Source organism: Prinia subflava, chromosome 2 (genome assembly GCF_021018805.1).
Source record: "Prinia subflava isolate CZ2003 ecotype Zambia chromosome 2, Cam_Psub_1.2, whole genome shotgun sequence".
In the NCBI taxonomy this organism is placed as follows: domain Eukaryota; kingdom Metazoa; phylum Chordata; class Aves; order Passeriformes; family Cisticolidae; genus Prinia; species Prinia subflava.
The window spans coordinates 69990148-70010761 of NC_086248.1; the positions used below are offsets into that span (position 1 = coordinate 69990148).

Consider the following 20614-nt stretch of genomic DNA (forward strand, 5'->3'; position numbering starts at 1 on the left):
TTATTGGACAGCTCCTGAAGACTGGTTTTTTTGCTCTACATAAGTGTGCTGTTATTGCAGTCAGCTGAATTTGTTGTTTGCATGCTGCATTCTTGTGAAGGTTCAGGTATCTTCTAGAATTCTAAATCAGGATTAAACATATGTAAAAGGTAGGAGCCTAATTAGATACCTAAATTTAGATTCAGACAGAAATGCTATAATTTTAAACATTATGGTATTCCTTCAATTAGTTCATTGCTATCAATGATCAGCACAACTGAAGATTAGAATTTCTTCTGTTCCATAAATACTATTTTAATAATGTTTCAGGAGTTTTTCAGTTAAATTTTTACCTTAGAGTACATGAGTTGAAAATTTTGGTGTACATACTTATACTTTGTGACCTGTTGGGCTGAATGAGAGTAATTCGGATTACTTTGTCAGATTCCATAGAAACCTTACATTCAGATGACTGGTACTTCTTATTTTATAATCTTTTTTATCATCTAAACTTTTGATGTTTTGCCAGAAGTCACTGATTTGCAATTCACTGTCACCAGCTCTGAATGAAACATGTTATACATTTCTATTAATTACCTTGTGATTACACAGCTACTCACCAGGGAAAATAGCATCTCAAAGTTCTTTTGTAATTAGGCCAGTGCCCCACAGTTGTCTTGTTCTGATATTGCTTCCCAGGTGTGTTGTGTAGAATCTTTTAGGATGTCCACCACCCTCAGAAGTAGTCATGCATTTATTTTTAGATTCTAAAAGCCAGTTTATTGTCCCTGAGTCAGTTCTCTTTGAGAAAGAATACTTTTGAGATGCTTGTCGATGTTACACATTGAAAAATGCATACATGACAAAGAAGTTGAAGTCAGAGGACTATATTTAATTTGGAAGGTCTTTCTGCCTTCTTTCAAAGAACAACAATAGGTGGCTGTACAAAAAATTACTGTGCACCAGAAGCCTTCGAATCTGGAGTGCTTATCATTTAAACAGGTAACAGCAGGCTTAAGGATAGAGGAAACTGCATGTCCGTGAATTCCTTCTGTTGCAGGATTCTTCCTGGAGAGGGAAAGTTCTTCCTCTCCCTTCTTTTTTGTTTTGATGCTGATAAAGCATCAATTAGCACCCTCTCAATCATCATTGTAGCAGCCTCTTTAAAATTGTTTTAGAATCTCTCTCACATATCAAAGTATGAATTGCTAACAAAAAAAGAAATACAATTAAATTGTCAAGTTTGCTGCTGTTTGGTGATCTTGCTGTTTCATTTCAAAGGGGGCCTTTGTTCGTTTTTAAGTAGATGATTAAGTATTTAGTCTAATGATAGGATAGGCAGAAAATCAGTCTGGTAGAGATGGAATATGCCAGGTGAGCAGAAAACCTGATACTTACTTCTCTGTGTTTTGATGGTCCAAAGGCAGGACTTCTGGGAAGAATTGTCTGTGTGTGTTTGACAAAAGTTAATTATTCAGAGGTGCAATGAAAGTATTGAAAAAAACCTGCAAAACAAAGCACATTCCTTTTTTAAAATCTAAGCATGACATGTATGATGTACTTCTATATTTCTTTTGTAATGAGAAAGTCTCTATTGACAAAAATTGCTTCAGCAAAGCAGGTGGTTTGGAGAATAACTTATGCCAGGTTTTTCTTATGTATATGCATATGTATTTTTTCATTTCAACAGACTTTAGATCAGCTTCCACTCACCAATCCTGAACACTTTGGGACTCCTGTTATAGGAAAGAAAACAAACAGGGGAAGGAGATCCAATCATATGTAAGTTAAATATTTTTATATCTGTGCTGTGTCTAATCAATTCTGAAGGTTTCAGTGTGTGTCAAGTTTTATTATTTATATGTTTGGGCTTCTCTTTTTAAAAAAAAAAAGGAGACTGGATGAAAAGTGTTGTTCAGCACTCAGTTTGAAAGTCAGGTTCATGTCTATTGTTGCATGCAGGTATTTCAAATCTTCATATGATCAATATTTAAAATAGTACCAGGTATAGGCAAGAGCTTTTGCTTGGTTAAAAAAAAAAAAAAAAGGTGGCATCCCAAATGGAACTGTGATGTTAAATGATACTGACAGACGTCTCTGTAGTGTTGTGAATGTGTTGAACTCAAGCAAAATAATTACAATGCAGTCTTTGTCCAGCTGATAGAAAGTCTTTGTAGAAGGTCCCAGAATCCTCCTGTAGACCTTTGGTTTCTCAGTACAGGGTCTCCGAAGGGCTTTTAGAAATAGATAAACAGTATTACTGAATTACAGAATGGTCAAGTTGGAGAGGACCACAGTGGGGCATCTGCTCCAAGCTCCCTGCTCAAGCAGGGTCATCCCAGAGTGCCTGGCACAGGATTGAGGCCAGGAGGTTCTTGAACATCTCCAGTGAGGGAGACTCCAACCTTTCTGGACAATCTGCTCCAGTGCTCGGTCACCTGAGCAGTGAAGAAGTTCTTCCTCATACCCAGGTGGAACTTCCTGTACAACAGTTTCTTCCCACTGCTTGTAGTATAGTTTGCAACAAAGCTTACTGATATAAAAGCAAAGGTCAAGATTTCTTAGGTGGCAAAGTTCTTGGTAGCTGTGGTCTGGATAAACCAGTGTTATGTAGTCCAGTGCCTATTCTTCGTTGTTTGTGGGTGGGTTGTGAGGCTTTTGTGTGTGTGTGTATTTATATGGGTTATTTTTTACTTGTTTGCTTAAAATTTTAAGGTGTAGTGGTTTTCATGCTTGGGTTACCTTTTTGCACTTTTTAGTAACTTGAAATGAATGTTGCCCTGTATATGTAGAAGAGCTGTAAATTTACTCAGACAATGGTTGAATTACTAATTTGTGAGGTAGTGAAGGAAAAAACTGAAAAATCTGGCATTATCACAGAAAATGTGATTGTAGTATCCTTGGTGTCTTTGACTGGGTTGTACAGGACATTATTATGTCAGAATCAACACACCTATCTTTATCTTATAGTTAATACTGAGTTAACTGAGTTTAAAGACACTTATGCCAGTATCTGTGCAATTTGAGTTAGGAAGTAGTCTCTCCCAAATAGTTCTGGCATTCTCTTTAGTCTTTGACTTCTTTCTCTTCCTACAAGAGATTCTTGAGCCCCAGAAAACAGCCTGAAAGACTCTCATATTCTAAAAGAAACCATTACTTTAAAAAAAAAAAAAAAAAAGTTCAGAGAAAAAGTTAAACCAAAGCAATGCTAAACCAAAACAATTATCATCACTAGAAATAACATAAATTTAAGGTGGAGAAAAGGAAGTTCTCCTTAAGCTGTACATCAGTTGCCTTCTGTTACACAAATGGTAACTGTGAGCTTTTTGTTAATACTGAATTTTGTACTCAAAAGCAGTTATGTGACAAATGGAAGATAGCTTTTAAAGTAATGGTGGTTTGCTCATCGAAGATGCTGTATATTTTCTGAGGATTAACCTTTGAAGTTACTATTAAGAACAGATACATAGCATTAAGAGAGGGTTTGGGGGTTTTTTGGTTACAAGTAATTTTAGTTTGACTAGTTTGTATTTTAGACTCCTCATATGGTTAAAACCAGGTGCAACTTTGTACTTGAACAGTCAAAACAATGAGCCAGAACCCTTTTAAATGAAAATGCATTTGCACCTTGGCCCATCTGCTTATATTCCAACACTTCATTCAATGTGAAATTGGAACAGTCATAGAAATGCTTCACTGCACATCTTTAAAGAACTGTTTAAGGATAAATAGAGTTTCTCTTTATGATTCATTTTTGTATCTGATGTTTCTTCTTCAGAGATTTGTCCTCTCTCAAAATAGCTTTCCATTCTGTGTACTTGTTAAAATAAAAGCATAGAGAAATGAAGAGGGAAAACCAAAACAGTTCAGCTTAACATTGGTGCAAAACTACAACTGCAAAAGTATTTTTAAACAGCGTTTATCTAGGGTAGAATGGTTTCGTTTTCAGTACCCTGACAATGCATTTCTCTTCCTCCATACAGCTGCATGGTGGTGTTCTGTTTGGATTTTACATGTATTACTAGTAAATGTGCATTTCTGAGTTTGTAATGTTTGGATTGTTACTATAATATACTTAAATACTTTATTCATTTTTATGGGAAAACACCTAATAGGCAATTCAAGTCAGTATTATTTATGCCTCTGATAATTAGCTTTGAATATCCTGTAATTATAATAAGCAAGTTTTGAATAGTTGACTTTTAAGTCTTTTTCTGTTTTTTAGTCCTGAAGAAGAATCTTCATCCTCTTCCAGCGATGAAGATGAAGATGATAGGAAACAAAGTGATGAGCTACTAGGAAAAGTTGTGTGTGTGGACTGCTTCAGTGTGGATAAAAAGAAAGCTCTGTGGTTTCCAGCCTTGGTAAGAGTTTCATCTTTATTATAATTTTGTACAGCATTTTCTGGGCGTCAAAGAAAAGTGTGGAGTTTTTTTCATTTTGGTGTTTTTTATTAGAACTTAGTATGTTTTTTCAAATTGGACTGTACAATAACAGTCAAAGGAAATACATCTAGATGTTTGTTAAAAAAAAGGGATTGCTAGCGTGGCTGTAGTTTTTCCAAACAGCCAGAGCTTGTTGACCTAATTCTAGCTCAGCAGCGTGTTCAGTACTATTGGACTAGAATTTCAGGGCTTTTTTCCTAGGCTATTGCATGTCAATTTTCCAAATTACTGAGTTTTATCAAGGAAGGAAATAAAAAGTACTGAGGGAAGGGAAATTTAGTGATTACACAGACATGATTTTTCAACATTCAGTGTAAACACATTGGATAATCAATTTGTTTTCTTGGTCACTAGGGTAGATAGTAGAAAATTGACAATAAATTTACTTTAAAGTTAAATTGTAGCCTTTTGGTACCAGTATTTTTTTTCTTCCTTTACTCTGTCTGAAAGACACTTTTCAAGAAACAAATTTCTAAAGAAATATCACAGCTGGTCTAGTTGTGATTGCATGTAGACTCACTGATTGATATAGTTGGAAATTATTATATTTCTATATGTGGTACCTTCTAGTACCATGCTTTGTAATTTTTATTTTATTTTTAATTGTAAATATTTGTTTAATTCTTCCCTGGCAATGAAAGCTTAACACGTTTATTTAATTTCAGGGAGACTTGTGCTCTGCTTTTGAAACGATGCCATACAGTAACGTTGAACTTGTAGTATGTGCAATTGCTCTCAATTGCAGCTTTCTGCTTGTCACCTGCTGTGTCTTGTAATGCAGTCCAGCAGCTTTCCAGTAGGAATTCTTTCGGGGAAGTTTGTAGAAGAGAAGGAGTCACTGAAGTCTTTTTTACAAGGGAGAGGGCAGAATGTACAGCAAGGAGATACCATGTTTACACCGAGAGCTTTAAGAGAAGTTTCCGGTGATAAACGAGAAATTGAGATTTCTTTTTTTGCTGAAAGCTGTCATCAAGATGTTGCAGTGTCACCTGCCTCACAGTTCACTCAGGAGTGGTCAGTGGAACTGGCTTGAGCAGTTTTATGTCACACTGCTGGGTTTGCCTTTCTGGTCATGGCCATGACAGCAGTTTCCATGGTGTGCTGTCTGAGAGGGGTTGGGCTTGCTTGTGACTCCTGTAATGCTGCTCAGGACAGCCCTGGGACAGACCTGAAAGAGGAGCTGAATTGTTGGTTCTGCTGCAAAGATACACAGTTATTTCTTTGGCTTTCTTTTGAAGATTGGAATAGCTGCTTCTTCATGGAAAGCTTCCTGGAACAAATGAAAAGCAGTAGGGGGATAAAGTTTGAGGGTGAAGCTTGTTAACTCTGAAATAGCTTATCCTAGATTAACTCTTATTTCAGTAATCAGGTTTATACCTCTGCAAACAAACATCGTACTGCATTTAACCAGAAAAGCTGTGCCAAAGGATAGATTTATACCTCAAATAGCTGCCTTTTTTGGTTTGGCTTGGTTTTCTTTGTTATAATCCCCTCCCCAGTAGCTGTGCCTCTTGGGTTTTTTACCTTTTAAGCAGGTTACTGTATCAACAAAGTAATCTCTACCTTATTACTGATAGATTTTGCATTAACTTTGTATTATGGTAATTACATGAATAATGTAATGAAAATTCAGATTTAAGGTGCTGAAGAATGTGTATCTCAGCATTATTTCCTATTAGTGATACTATGTACTGATACTTTGTGTATAAGCACAGAGGACATTATGCAGTTTATTATGTGAAAACAAGTTCAGAGATCAGTCTAAACCTTTACAACAAGTAATAATTAACATTAGTAGTGGAAACCAAGTACTTTGGATATCAGGCTTATAATCAGATAGATTATCACTTACAAATTTAAAACTGTAGAAGTCTAAATTTGGTAAAAATTATTCTGAGGGCCCAGTGATTGACTACATAGTTTTAATCCTGCGTACGTTTTTGGGTTGGTGGGGTTTTTGTTTGTTTGTTGGCTTGTTGTTGTTAGTTCTGTGGGGAAGGGGTAAGTACAGTGACTAACTGGAATTGTAAAAGGGTCTGACAGTTGCTCCTTATGTCAAAGAGTGTGATTTAGTAAGCCTTATAGCGTTGCTTAGTTTTAATGTGTACTTAAAGGCTTTTGAAAGGTGCAGTGAGGAAATCTGCCTGCAGCGTTTTCAGAAAATTGAGTTTACATAGGATCAGCTCTTTCATCCTCCTATGACTCCAGTGGAGTTTGTTTTGCAAGGAAATTGAGAACTTAATTCAGGCAAAATTGAGGCTATGTTGCTTGATGTAAAGGCACTAGATGAGGTTATGGTAAGCTGTTTTCCAACCTCTGAATGGATTTCTGACTACTAAGATCTTGATGCTTCTAGAAAACCAGTAGCTAAAGCCTGAAGAGCCTTTCTCTGTCTTTAAAGAGCTAGGAGTTTGCATTTGTCAGTTTAAAATAGATAATCATTGTCTTTTACCCTGGCATTGCAAACTATATCTCAAGCTTAATTTCAGCTAGAAAGCTGTCATTTTCTAAAATTTTTTTTTGTAGACCATAGAATGCATTGAATATTGGAACTTGGTCTGTTAAATTTTATTTGTCTTGAGGAGCACATTTAGCCTATATTTTGTGATATGTAAGTCTACTTCCAGATCACTTGGAGCTTTTGACTTTAGCTCCTAAAATGCTGCATAGGTGGTGACCTATGTAAGGAGGGGAAAAAAATAACTTTTGCTGCTTAGAATCTTTGTATTTGGTGAAAAATTAGGACTGAAAGGCAGAAGTTGGTATAAGAGAGAAGAGGTATTTACGTGGGCTAACTTAGGGCTACAGTCATTTGCTGCTTCTCGAGGGTTTGTAGCAGCCAGAATTTTCATAACTTTCAGAGAGCTGTGCACATTATGAGACATCAGATGAGTGATGGAGAGGGGTTGCTTTTCTGTTTTATATCTCTGGCAATTCAATATATATATATATTTATATTTCTTTTTTTATTAAATTCTTGGGGCTTTTTTATTAGTGACTTGTATACTGGTTTAACAAAACTTAAATAGTTTTTAAAATTGCAACAAATAATTAATATGTTGTCTCAGTGCTAGATTTGATTAGTCCACTTCTTGAATTAAAGAACCTATCATAGTACTTGTACTTGAGGTGCTCTTCTCTCCTAGGCAAATTACTTATAAGTCTTCGCTCATAAAATTGAGTTTCATAAATCCTATTAGTTTTTGGTTTTGACACTGTGTGTGATCAAATTGTTGCCAATTCCAGAAGTTTTCAGAAGAAGTCTCTAAGTCAGGTGGCAGCACCTGGTGAAATTTCTGTCCTTTTAGGATGAGAAGTAGAATAAGCTGTAGAGCCATGACAGATTGACATTTTGTCAGGATGCTGTTCTTATGGTTTTGGCAGCAGCCGTCAGTTTCCCTCTGGGAGCGAGCATGACCTCATGCATTCAGTAATTTCAGAAGGTCATCATCACTCCTGTGTTTTGAGGGATCTCACTTGCTCTCATCTCAGGGTTGCCCACAAGAAATGAGCACAAAGGCTTTTAGAGAAGCACTGGTATTTACTATTACTATTTTAGCTTTTTCTCTCTAAACTTTGCAATTGTGATATCTTTGCAGGTGGTTTGTCCAGATTGTAGTGATGATATTGCGGTGAAAAAAGACAATATTCTTGTTCGCTCATTCAAGGATGGCAAATTGTGAGTAGGAATGTAGAGTTTGATAATTGAACAAAATTTATACCTCAAGTGAAATGTAGTGTGAGATGTGTTGGGTAAAGTATTAATAACATCAGTAAGCTCAGTAAGTTCCTGCCAAGATTTCTCTAATGTTTAAAAAACTGTTAACAGCCTACATGGCAATGAAATTAGTCTTGAACTTCATCATTATAAATAATGGGATGCATAAGTCTATCTTTGTTTCATTGTTAAAATTGTGGCAAACACAGCAGTATGATGTGACTTCAAGAATGGCCTGAAACTCTTTCGTGCTGCTGTTGGAATCGAGCAGTGCTTTTCAGGGATGTGGCTGTAAGCTTATCCAGCTCCAGAAGGGTCGGTGGGGATGTGTGCATGCCTGCACGTACACCACATGCACACAGAAATCCTCTTTCTTGTTTGAAGGTAGTAAGGCATATGTTTATCTCAGTCTGGACTGCAACTGCATCTTATCGTGCTCCTTGCAAAGAGCTGTAATGCTGTGCAAAGTAGGAAAAAGGACAGAGAAACACAGAAAACCAGACTCTCTGGTACTTGCAAGAAAACAAAGAACTTTGTGTTCTTAAACTCAGAACAATAGAATTCTTTTGCTAGGTTTCAGTTTTTGTTTCAAAACTTGCAGCTATTTTTTGTGCTTGGTTCAGTTTAACAGAATGTTTTGCAGGAAGGATATTGAAAGATTTAACAGTTTCATTGTAGTTTAATTACTTACTAAGTCTAGGGTATTGCGTTACCATTTGATAGTTTTTCAGGCATCAGTGCACATCACCCAAGGAACACACATAAGATGTGTGCACACAAGCACATACCCACCCCCTAGTGCTCCAGAGCTGCAATTCAGATTGGCTTCCTTGGGTATAGACAAAGTAGAAATCAGAAAGTGCTTTGTTCTTTCAGTTTTGACAGTTTTAAAGTAATACTAATTTATGTTTTAAGCAAGATAAGGTTTTAAATTAATGTTAAATTAATGTGAGGGTTTAAACTATTACATATATGGGATAGTCCAGAAACAACCTGTTTGTGGAATTAGCATGCTTTCTTTAGTATGCAGTGAATGCATATAGTCTAATCAATTTAATGTAAAAGTTTTGGTTTTAATTCACTGACTTATACTGTACCAGACTAACCCTATAGAATTCCAAGATATACTTCTTATGTATATTTAATAAGTGTATTATCATCTTAGTGGTAGCTTTGTATTGTATAGTTAGTTTAGCTTTGAAGTATTCTAATTTTTTTAACACTTTCTAAATTATCCAGCGTTTCTGTGCCAAGAAAAGATGTCCGGGAAATCAGTGAAACTTCACCAAAGCCTGATGCTTTGTTAAAACAAGGTAAAAATAACTTTCTGTGAGAAACACTTGTATGTATTTGCTTAGTTACATGAATTGCACTAAATCTGTATCAGATTGGTTCATGTCTTAGAGATTCTAAAATATAGGATCTCTTGTTACAGAATAATATATTGAAGGAGAGCACTTAAGGAAATTTAGAACAACTTTTTCTAAACAAATGAAACCTAACTAAACAAAACCCCCCAAAACAACACCCCACCTGCTCTGCACTGACTTGTGTATAGTACACTACAATGATAAGTGTAGACATGCCAAACGTGCACACATTGTTTCTGTACATTATATTTTTCCTTTTACTTTAGAACTTTAGAGAATTATTCTCACAGTAGTGCCCCTAATAGTTGTAAGTTTCCTTTATGAACTTTGAAAATCTGAAATTGTGGATGCATTGGAAAGTTTAAGTTTGTGTAATGAAACTCTTAGAATTAGCTTGTCATTGTTTCTCCCTCCTTGCCCTCCCTTTTTGATATATACAAACTGCAGAGTAAACCTGTTGGATGGGATTTCCTCAATTAAATTTTCATAGATGCCCTATGCAGATCCTTGTTTGTGTCTGTAGACACTAACATGGTAAAAATACTGGTAATAGCTCTGAGAGCCTTAATGTGCAGAGAACACTAGGCCAGTTTGATTGGATAAGACAAATAAGGATGGGCAACATGGAGTGGTTGTTGAGGTTCTTTGGAGTAGAATTGTTAGTTAGTAGTCTTTCCTTCTTCTCCTCTTCCCCATCACCCCTCATGACTGTTTTTTTAATTGAAATATTTGTGCAAACTGATACTTCCTGCAGTGCTAACAAAGGCTGGTTCTTTTACAGCTTTCGACCAAGCACTTGAGTTCCGTAAAAACAGAACTGTTCCTAGTAACTGGAAAACAGAATTGAAAGAAGACAGCTCCAGCAGTGAAGCTGAAGAAGAGGAAGAGGATGAAAAAGAAAAAGAAGATAACAGCAGTGAGGAAGAGGCAAGTGAAGTTAGTAAAGGGCATAGATAGATACACAGCTGATAAAAATTACTGGGGACATATATATTTAAGTAGGCCTCTTTAACTTTAGGGGTCATGTAACCTGTTAACATAGGCAAGCAACACTGTTAACATAGGCATTATTGAGTATCTCACTCTTCACCTGGTCTGCTGATGAACTGCTCCACTACAAGCTGTCTCTCTGGCTATCCTGAGTGAAGATGCAGAAGAACTTTCAATCAAGGCATTAGCCCATGCACTCCACTTCCACCTTTCTTCTCTTTTTTGTTCTGCAAGCATAGAGTCTCCACCTCATCCTTGGTTTTCTAATCATCTGTTCTTTACTCCCAGCTTCCTGTCCAGAAAAAAAAGGAAGATAACAAAATAAGAAAATTAGTGGAAAGAGCTATTTCACAGCTGGCTGAGAGGCTGAAAGAGAGGCTTTTGAACCTTTTACTTCTCTGTACTTTCTTGTGGTACTCTAAGTCTGTATCTGCCATAATCACTTTTTCTCTCACCAGGTTTGAGAGCTGTTCTCTTAATTTTTAAGCAAGTGTCAGTAATACAGCAGAGCTAATTTCCTATTAGTAAAGGAATTGTAAAGAAGAAACTGAATTGGTTTGGTTCTTAAATGGTTGTTACGGTCCTTCTCTCAGTCTATCCTCTGGATACTGTGGCTCTGGCATACCAGAAGATAGTGTTTCATCTTTCAGTCATTCATTTCTTGAAAATGTGTTGTGAGACTGCAAAAGTGTGAAGTTACGACTTTGCCACCTCTTCATGCTTGTAATTTCTTTCTGTCTCCTCTTTAAGCTCTCAGAAGATTATCCAGCTCTGATCAAAAGTTTTCAAGGGGCAGTGCTCTGCTTAGTCTTTTGAGACACAAGGAATAGTTCTTGGGCTCATACAATTTCTGAACCTTCTCAGCAGGCTCATGTCCAGCTGTGAACGTGGTGCGTGTAGATGGGTTTGTGTCTATGCAGAATGACACATCATTTTTATATAGTGATCACTCCCACACTACTTGTAAGAGAAAAATACAGAGCCTTTAGCTACAGCATTTGTAAACATTTGACCTTGTGCTCTTTCAACACCTTCTCCTGAGTTCCTCTTAGTTGCATGTGACATTGTTTGAGCTAATCTTTCCATGTGCTAGACATAAAGATTTCATCTCAGACAAATATTTTGGAATTTACTGTATCACATCTTGTGATAATATCTTTTCCAGTAGTGATTTCAGTCACTTGTTGAACTAGGAAGTTTCTAAAACAGAGACAATTTTTTTCCCCACTTCTGTTTTCTTCCTTGCTCTCCTTGGTGGTCAGTGGTATGTGTGTCTTCTCTCCACCAATATTTGAGCAGTTTCTGCACTTCTGCTCTTTGTTTTTGTTGCTTTGTGCCTATAACCTCCTGGTTATCAAACACCATCTCTTCCCAAATAGGATCTGTTGGCCTGCTCTTGGGACTTTATCAACCTGCAGGTTGTTTTACTGCTTCCCAGGACATGAGAAGTTCTCATTGATGGCCCACAGGCCATCCATGTGGTCCTACTACCCGTAAACCAGAACAAAACAAAACAGAAAACCTGAGCTCTTAAAGATGGCACCACAGTTGTCAAAACCAGATACTTCTGTCCCCATTCTGTAGATACATAGATGCTCTTCTGTATCTCATATCTATGTACATGCTTCCATCCTATGTAGATAAGAGCTGACATGCAAATCCTCTCTCTGCTTACCTTCTAATAAGAGTAGTTGCCACCTTGGGTTTGTTTTCTTTCCCCTAATGGAAGAGGCTGGAAAATGGCCTTCCCTTACTGTAGGAAATCTAATGGTAGGTATAAGAGTTGTCAAAGACCCTCTCTTCCAGTGCTGTGCTATAGTACTGAGTGATTTTGTGTTGCAAAAAAACATGTTGTTGTTTTCCTGGATTTTATTATCCTATGTAGAAGCCACTTTATTTTATCTTGTAGCACAGACAGATACGGTAGAGGCTGTGGAGTGACCAGCTAGCACTCTGATTATCTAACTTGAAAATAAGCAAATGTGACAGTGTGACCTGCCTCCTTCAAACCATTATCCAGGAAACCTTGTTGTCTAACTGGATTAAGAGATTATTAACAGATACTATTAGTATATTATAATACATACTGACTGTAGACATTCTGAGAAAGTGCAAATGCTGTTCAGAGGTATGCTGGGTCCTAAGCTTTACATGTTAGCACACTTTCTTAAAAAGCTGCTTTGCTCTTTACTGGAAAAATCCGTAAGGAGTATTCATTCGCTTGCTGTTCTGGCACCTCTGTGAATTATCACATTGGAGACATAGGAGTACCCTTGAGGCACTGGACTCTATAGTAAGAAAGGAGTGTTTTATTCAGCCTCTTCATCACCTTTACCTTATTTCCCCCTGTATTTAAAAAAAGTACATTCCTTCTTCAGAACTCCATTGGGTTTCCTGAAGGTTTTGTTCAGTGACGTCCGTCACCCCTCCCCTAAATTCTCTGTGAGACTAATGTCTTTTGGCAAGATTTTTCTTGTTGGTGAGGAACGTGAGAAACCCAAGTAGCTGCTCATTTTCCATGATCCAGCAGATGCTGGTACAAGTCCTTTCCTGCTGTGGGAGATTAAAAAAAAGAAGAATTAACGCACTTTTGGAGTTTTATTCCATCCAAGTAATTTGTTCTCCATGGCCTGTGGAATATGAATGTTCTTAACTAGGCTTTTATCTGTACTACATCCAGGGCTGCAGAGAGGAATTGGGCTAGATGTGCTGATTTCTGGTGCCACTACCCTGTGAAAAGGATCTCTTGTATATTGGTTGCAGTTCTCTACCCAGCCTGTCCTTGCCCATCAAAGCTGCCTGCTCTGAGCTCTGCTGGTACACTGGGTGTCAGATGCCCATCATGTAATGCCCCTTGCAGAGACTTCCCTCTTGCATTGCCTTTGCAAGACTGGAGTCTTTTCATTGCATTTCTGTTAATAATTATACCTGAAGGGCAACTGTTTCAGTGTATCGTGAATACTGGTTCTTAATTTTTTTGCCTGTGTGCTCTGATAGCCAAGTGCATTTAATGGGTAAGAGGAAGCACAGAATAAGAAAAAACCCTACTCTTTGATGATAGTTACAGCTGTTCCTGACCTTACTTTCAGCTGTATATCTCTTTATTAAAAAGGTTTAAGTAGATATTGGAGGGTTTGGTGTTTGTTTTTGTTTTTGTTTGTGTGTGTTTGTTTTTCCCAGTTCTGTTTAGTAATGATATTCTGTTTCTGTTGTTTTCTCAACTGTCTTAGTATAATTTTAAGGACAGTATGTTTTTTCCCCTTGCTTCAGGGTAGGTGAAGCTTTAATATTTAGTACAAGGAGGCTGTTGAAGAATGGAAATAATAAACATGGAATGCAAATACACTAAAGAAAAATATATTAGTTTTGATTACTGAATAGCTAGTTGTTTTTGGAAACTCTACAGGTAGTATTAAAAATTAATCAACTCATATTTGGTGTACTGTTTTGCAGTAGCTCAGTCATCAGAATTTCTTCAGAATTTGATATATTGATACCTTATTGCTACTAGTTGTGGCAAGCCCCATTTCCAAAAGAAATTATGAGGTGTTATAAAGTGAGCCATAGTGCTTTGTTATGAAACTCCACTGTTTATTAATCTAAGTAAATCTAATACAAAGGTTTATTAGTGCAATGAACTGAACTTCCAAAATATCCATTGTTATTTCAGTTCTGGGATTGATCCTGCTCAGCGCACGCTCAGCTGGTGCCCCATGGCAGTTCGCATGCAGTGCCATTGGCTGCGGTTTGCCAGTGCAGTGGATTAGAGCTCCTAAGAAAGTGCAAGCACCATTTGCTCTTTGACTTCATCTCTGAAAGTGACGTAGTCTATCCAGGAGCCAAGGAGTCACTTAACTGCAGTAGAAATAGAGCTGAGATATCTGATAGAATCTCTTGAGCATTAATAGCGCTGTCTCCCAGACTTTCTGCATAGATGGACGAAATTGAGAACACATCTTGATCTATGGTATCACTTACGATACTTCAGTGATCAGTCAAAAATCCAATTTCGATGTATGTTTACAGTCAATGTTTTATATATTTTGAAACACTGTAGTTTATAAAACTTGGTTTCATGTGGCATAGCTCTGAGAGCATGTATCTCTCTGTGCCATATCCCGTTGCTGGCTGCAGTGAAACGAACTTAAACATTTAAACCTAAATTATCACTGCCTTATGTTTCTTAATGAAGGACTGTAACTCAAAATGGTGACAGTTTTCTTGCATGTGTTGCTTTACACAGGAGGAAATAGAGCCGTTTCCTGAAGAGCGAGAGAACTTTCTTCAGCAGTTGTACAAGTTCATGGAAGACAGAGGTAGGCATTTTAATGCAGTACTTTGCTTTGCAGTACAGTTTTGGAAACAGGGAAACCTTACTCATGCCTTCTGACTTCCCTACTGTTTGGAAGATGAGTCTGTCACTTGACTCATCTCCTAAAATGTAGTCCTATATTTCTGCTTTCAGAAATAAATGGATATATAAAAATATCCTATTGTATTTTGAATATAACGTATTATGTTTGCTATAGTGTACTTAGAGTGTGTATAGTCAAACATTTAATATTCTCAATCATATTAATGTATATTCTCAGTTTAATAACTTTAAAATACTGAGACACACCTTTTAGGTCATGGAGAAATGCATTTACTTTGTGCTCTTTTTCTTTTGTGAATCCTGACAACTTAAGTGCATAAACATTATCCATAGATTAGTATCTTCTTTAATATGAAATGAGTTAAACTGTTCTCAAGAGAGGGCAATGTACAATAGCATAGGAAGTTTCAGCTCTTGAAGCCTTGTGGTATTGCTCCTGGTGATGGTTGGGTTGGGGTTTTTTTTGTATCAGTAAAAGGACTATTGTATTTTTAGATGTAATTGTTTCAGTGGGTGAAATAAAAATATGTATAATATAGTTAGCAAGAAAATATGCATAATTTCTGCATGTTCAGTAACGTATGGAAGAATGCATATATATGCATTAAATAACATAACCATTTTTCCTCCAGTTCAGTAAGTAAGACTGCAGAGTTTTAGTTTCATGAAAAGAAAGTACCAGATACAGGAGGTGGGATTTAAAATACTGTATTTATTAATGGTTCATATAATGTGAATTTCATGTTACTCTGAAAAATAAATACTTGAAAACACCCTAACAACTGTCTTTGTTACCCAGGGACTCCTATTAACAAACGACCTGTATTAGGATATAGAAATTTGAATCTCTTCAAATTATTCAGACTTGTACACAAGCTTGGAGGATTTGATAACGTGAGTATTAGAATGATGAGCACTCCAGAGCCATAAAACCTGAGGATGCTGTTCATTATTGTGAAATAATTTACCCTGTGAAGTACTGATAAATAACACAGGACCTTTAGATGTATGAAAGTTTTCTACTGTGGCTGCATAAGATATCTTGTAGCTCTACAAACCATGCTTTAACATGAACCACAACTAGTGAGATGCTAAATAAGCTACACATGTACTCAGCATGTTTAATTATTGCTGCATAAAATCAGCCAGCGTGTGTGTTTTTGTAATACTTCAAGAAATGTTTGTCTGATAAAGTTGTTACCTCCAAGTGAAAGGAGTCACTGCTCAGTAAAATCTCAAAGACAACTGATTTGGTGGCCTGATGTGAGGTCCTTAATTTTTGTTTGTTCTGGGCAGCGTAAAGAAGAGTTTGCTGGCTGGGATTAGTGAGACTGGTCTTGGGAGGAGTAATTGAAACATACTGAATTCATGGCCAAGCAGATTCTGTTTGTGCTTTGAACTGCTTCCCATGAAGCCTGGCAGCTGAGGAGGTTTGTGCAGTGACGCCTTTCTGATAGACCAGACAGGACGTGGTACTTGGGTGTTGCAGTACATCTGCTTCACCTTCACAGATGGTTAGCAGTGGGCACATCACAGGACTTTGTCACCAAAGGGCACGTTAAGGACCTAATCAAAGACTGGCAGGCACTATGTCTGGTGCAGTACTACCAGGGCTCAGTATTGTTAATGCTTTGACTTATTTTTTCTTTCCAATTTAATTAAAATTCTAGCTCTGATAGTTCAGAATTACTTCAAATATAAAATAAAAATGATGTACTGATTTTTCTGATAGTTATATTTTCTTTCCTCTGTTTTATTGCCACCTGGAGAGGAAAGCCTGCTGTGGCTTGCTGCATTGCAGAAATGCTAAATTGCTTAAAGTAATTATGTTAGACTACAGTTTGCATTACAGTGAAATACTGTGTGTGTGATAAATAGTAATTTTATAGATCAGAGGAAATGACTTACATTTATTTTCTGAAGCTGTAAACTTTGTCAGTGTAGGGTTTATTTGACAAAGAATTAATTCAAAAACAATGATTTTGTTGTCTTTAACAGATTGAAAGTGGAGCGGTGTGGAAGCAAGTTTATCAAGATCTTGGAATCCCTGTATTAAACTCAGCTGCTGGATATAATGTTAAATGTGCATACAGAAAGTAAGTAATAAGGCCATGAGGATTATGCTAAAACTACAGTGAATTGAAGTGGTCCTGTGCTAGGGGTAATATACGTAAAATCCTTAACTCTTTGGTTAGAATACAATTTTTAAGGCTTTAAACCTACTGCCCATGTTTAGCTTCTCTAGGTTGGATTTTCCTTCTTGAATCAAACTTGCTTATCACAAACAATGTATTATTTTTTTAGATATCTCTATGGTTTTGAAGAGTATTGTACGTCAGCTAACATTGAATTTCAAATGGCATTGCCAGAGAAAGTGACGAACAAGCCTTGTAAAGACTGTGAAAAAGAAAAAGAATTGAAGACACGTGAAGAACCAGAGCAGGATGCAAAAGAGATAAAGGTGGACAAGGACGAGCGCAAGCAGGAGGACGTAGCAGTAGTACAACAAGAAGAAAAAAAGTCAGCTGAGAATGATAATGAAAGTAAAGAAAATGATAAGCCCTCTGTTCTGGTAATACATTTTAAAGTTCGTCTTACATCTTGCTTATAAAGTCAGTTGGTGTGTTAATAACCATGAATTAAAATAGAGGTTGAAATTTCTATGATGGATTTAAAATAAGACAAAAACTAGCTGTAGACCTAATTCAGAACAAGATATTTGAGCTGCATTTATCCTAGTTGTCTGTTTTAGGGGGTCATGATATCAAAATGTCTGACTTGTTGGAAAACAGCTCCAACATTCCACTTGTTTGAGGGCCTCCTGGGTAAAATGGAGACTAATTAGTATCCAGCTTTATCCTTATCTGGGTAATACATGTTCACAGCTAACTATATTGCTGATATTTTTATTATGCATTTAGCTATGCTTGTAAGCTCTCATAAATACTGCTGTTACTTGGGTGTTCCAGTGAATGCAGTGAAGCTCTACAATGACTTGGGACCTGTTGTGTACACATGGTCTAAAGCAGTTCAGTGGTTCAGAGAGACAAATGTTTATAGCTTTTCAAAGTCCACTGTTAACTCAGTGGCTCTACCAAAGAGACTTCAGGGCCACAAACTGATGTGCTGCACTGCGTAGGCCTTGGAATTTGCTGTGGAAGCACTGTGGCTCCTCAAGTCAGTGTGCAACACAACTGTAAAATGTTTCTGCATAGAAGTGACAGCCAGCCCTGGTCTGTGTGCTGGTATTCTCTGGGAAGAATGCCAGACAGGCCACTACTGCTATTTCTGCAAGTGGAAAGGTGCTTTATGAAGTGTTTGTTTTGGGGATTGCTTTGCAGTGTAGGTCTAAGAGCTTCATGCCTTTATCATGCTGATATAAAACAAGCTAGGACACTGGCTGCAACTTGTAACTGTTAGGTTTAGCTTAAGATTTTCAAAAGGGAAAGCAGAGGTGCTGTAATTTTAGGACAAGCCCCACACTGTAGCACTGTTTTGCTCTTCTGATTTCAGTTTGTTTGGTCTGCCTTTTCTTAAATCCTTTGTTTTCACCTTGTGAGTTAACTAAAGGTTTTGTTATCCTAGGGAAACAAAAAAAATTTGCCAGATTCTGTGCTTACTCAACCTGATCAAGAAAAGGACTTAAATATAATCAAATCTGAAGAGGAAATCAAATTGGAAGATAAAGAGGAGGAGAAGATGAAAGAAATGGAAAATCCAGTAAATGCAGATGCTGAAGAAAAAGAAAAATCAGGGTAAGTTATGCTGTTTCTAATCAGATGAGACATAGGTGTTTTTTAAATTTTACTCTTGTCATTTGAACTTCAAAATCAGACATGCTGTTGTTAACTAGACCCATATCTTCCAGAGACCAATGTGTTTATAACTTTGTTGTGGTTAGGCCACTGAAGTTCATCTATCCATATTTAAAAGAAAAGGCAGCTTAAGTTTTACAGGTTCCAGGCCTAAATGGAAGCTGACTGAAAACAGAATATACAAAGCATAGGTGCCCATTTGATTTAGTACAAAAATATTGCAGTCATTGCCAGGAGTATTTTTATACTTGATTTTGGTATAAGTGTGTGGCAAATTTGTGGTTTCCAGCTTTTGTTTTTGGACAGTGATGTGTAATATGGGAAAAGATGGAAGTTCCTTGCATTGCTCAGCTAACAGCCTGGCTGTTGAATAGGCCTGGTACCGGCAGAAGTCCCTAGTGTAGATTTTCAGACAGGTGTTTCGAAAGTAGGATATGGAAACAATAGGGATGCTCAGGGCCATCTAATCAATGAGTGTGTGGGAATCATTTGGTTCATGGAATGGGCAGGTTTTCATGTTTCAATGCAGGGAAACTTCACAAGTGTTTTTCAGCAGCCACACAAAAAAAATACAAGCACAATATAGTCCTCATTAATCCCCAGTGTGTTAACAATTTGTATTCTTACAATTAAAACCCTCGTACAGTATGATTTCTAGTGTTAAAAAGACAAAAATTACTCTTAGAGGTCAGATAGATCTCTTTTAATACAGTATTTGTCTTCAATAAAACCCAGTAACAGATGCTTAAGGGAAAAGCTGTTACAAGAGGGAAAGCAGATAATGACACCTCCTTATACTTCCACAGCAATCTGTATATTTCTGTGAAATAGGGATGTGTTGGGTTTTGTTGTGTTTTTTTTTTTTTTTTGTGGTTAATACCATCTGTTGCCTGACCAATAATTCCCTTGTTCATTCCAGCAATTTTGTTGTTTTGTAGATCAGTTGTCTTGATCTTCTGTCTAGTATCATTAGCTCTTAATGCTTTTTCTGACCCATTAAAAGTTGTGGCCAGAATGTCATAGTTTAGTATTTTGATTTCTGATTAATTAGTAGTAGTTATTTTATTTTATTCTATTTTAGATTTTGATTTTTTAGTGGATACTGGAATAATCCTTTTGTAAAATGTTTTTGTCCTCCTTTCATATTTTCAGTGAGATTTTGTTGGCAATTTCTGTAATTCAGAAATGCAGAATACAGAAAAATCAAGTTTACCTGGGCTCAGTTTAAGATCCTTTTCTTTATGGATGTGATTTTGTTTGTATCCTATGTAAACTTCTCTTTTTTAGAATACTAATTGCTGGACTTTGCTGCATTTGCTATTTTTAATGTGAACTAGATGAGTTGTGCTTTAGCAGGTTCACAAGATTTTCAGAATTGTTAAAGACAGATTTTACAATGCTGCTTTCAAAATATAGAACTAAATAGATGGAATCTATTGCAATGCTTAGAGAATAGCAGTTTTTAAAGTTCCCTAAATTGTGTATTTGCATGTGTGTATGTTTTTGGTGTTATTTTATATTTATTTATATATTTGAGAAGTATGGTGGCTTCATGCTTACCATGCTGTGGTAGTAAATGGTACATGAAAAGTTAGAAGCTGCATTTTCTTTTCTGTAATCTTTTATTTTCATTTTTTTAAATTGGGGTGTTTTTAATCCCAATTCATGTCAATTTGCATTATTTATGCCATCAAAAAATGTTATGAGTGTTCCTAGTTTTTTATTTATTAAAACAACAAAAATCTGTAGAGAATACTTACTTCCTTTAAAGTTTTCCCAATTCACCTGATAGCAATTGAGTGAATTCTTTTCACTCTGGTCCTCCTTACTCATCCCAGTGGAAAACTATTGCAACTAGTATTCTGCTATTATGGCTCATGGAATATAGTAATGAGTTGCTTAGATTAGGAAGAATAACTCTA

General features: G+C 36.6%; 1 protein-coding gene across 6 annotated transcripts in view; it reads left to right on the top strand.

Annotated features, from left to right (window-relative positions):
- ARID4B (AT-rich interaction domain 4B) overlaps positions 1-20614 on the top strand; it is an 87532-nt gene that overhangs the window by 40463 nt on the left and 26455 nt on the right. For 4 of the 6 annotated variants that reach the window (XM_063390449.1, XM_063390454.1, XM_063390451.1 and 1 more), the window contains exons 7-16: positions 1670-1761; positions 4205-4343; positions 8024-8103; positions 9382-9455; positions 10294-10448; positions 14746-14818; positions 15677-15771; positions 16876-16973; positions 17182-17449; positions 18463-18632. In XM_063390449.1, the coding sequence (XP_063246519.1) occupies positions 1670-1761; positions 4205-4343; positions 8024-8103; positions 9382-9455; positions 10294-10448; positions 14746-14818; positions 15677-15771; positions 16876-16973; positions 17182-17449; positions 18463-18632 (1244 nt within the window). The remainder of the gene's footprint in view (positions 1-1669; positions 1762-4204; positions 4344-8023; positions 8104-9381; positions 9456-10293; positions 10449-14745; positions 14819-15676; positions 15772-16875; positions 16974-17181; positions 17450-18462; positions 18633-20614) is intronic. The other 2 variants (XM_063390452.1, XM_063390455.1) reach the window with 1 other exon arrangement.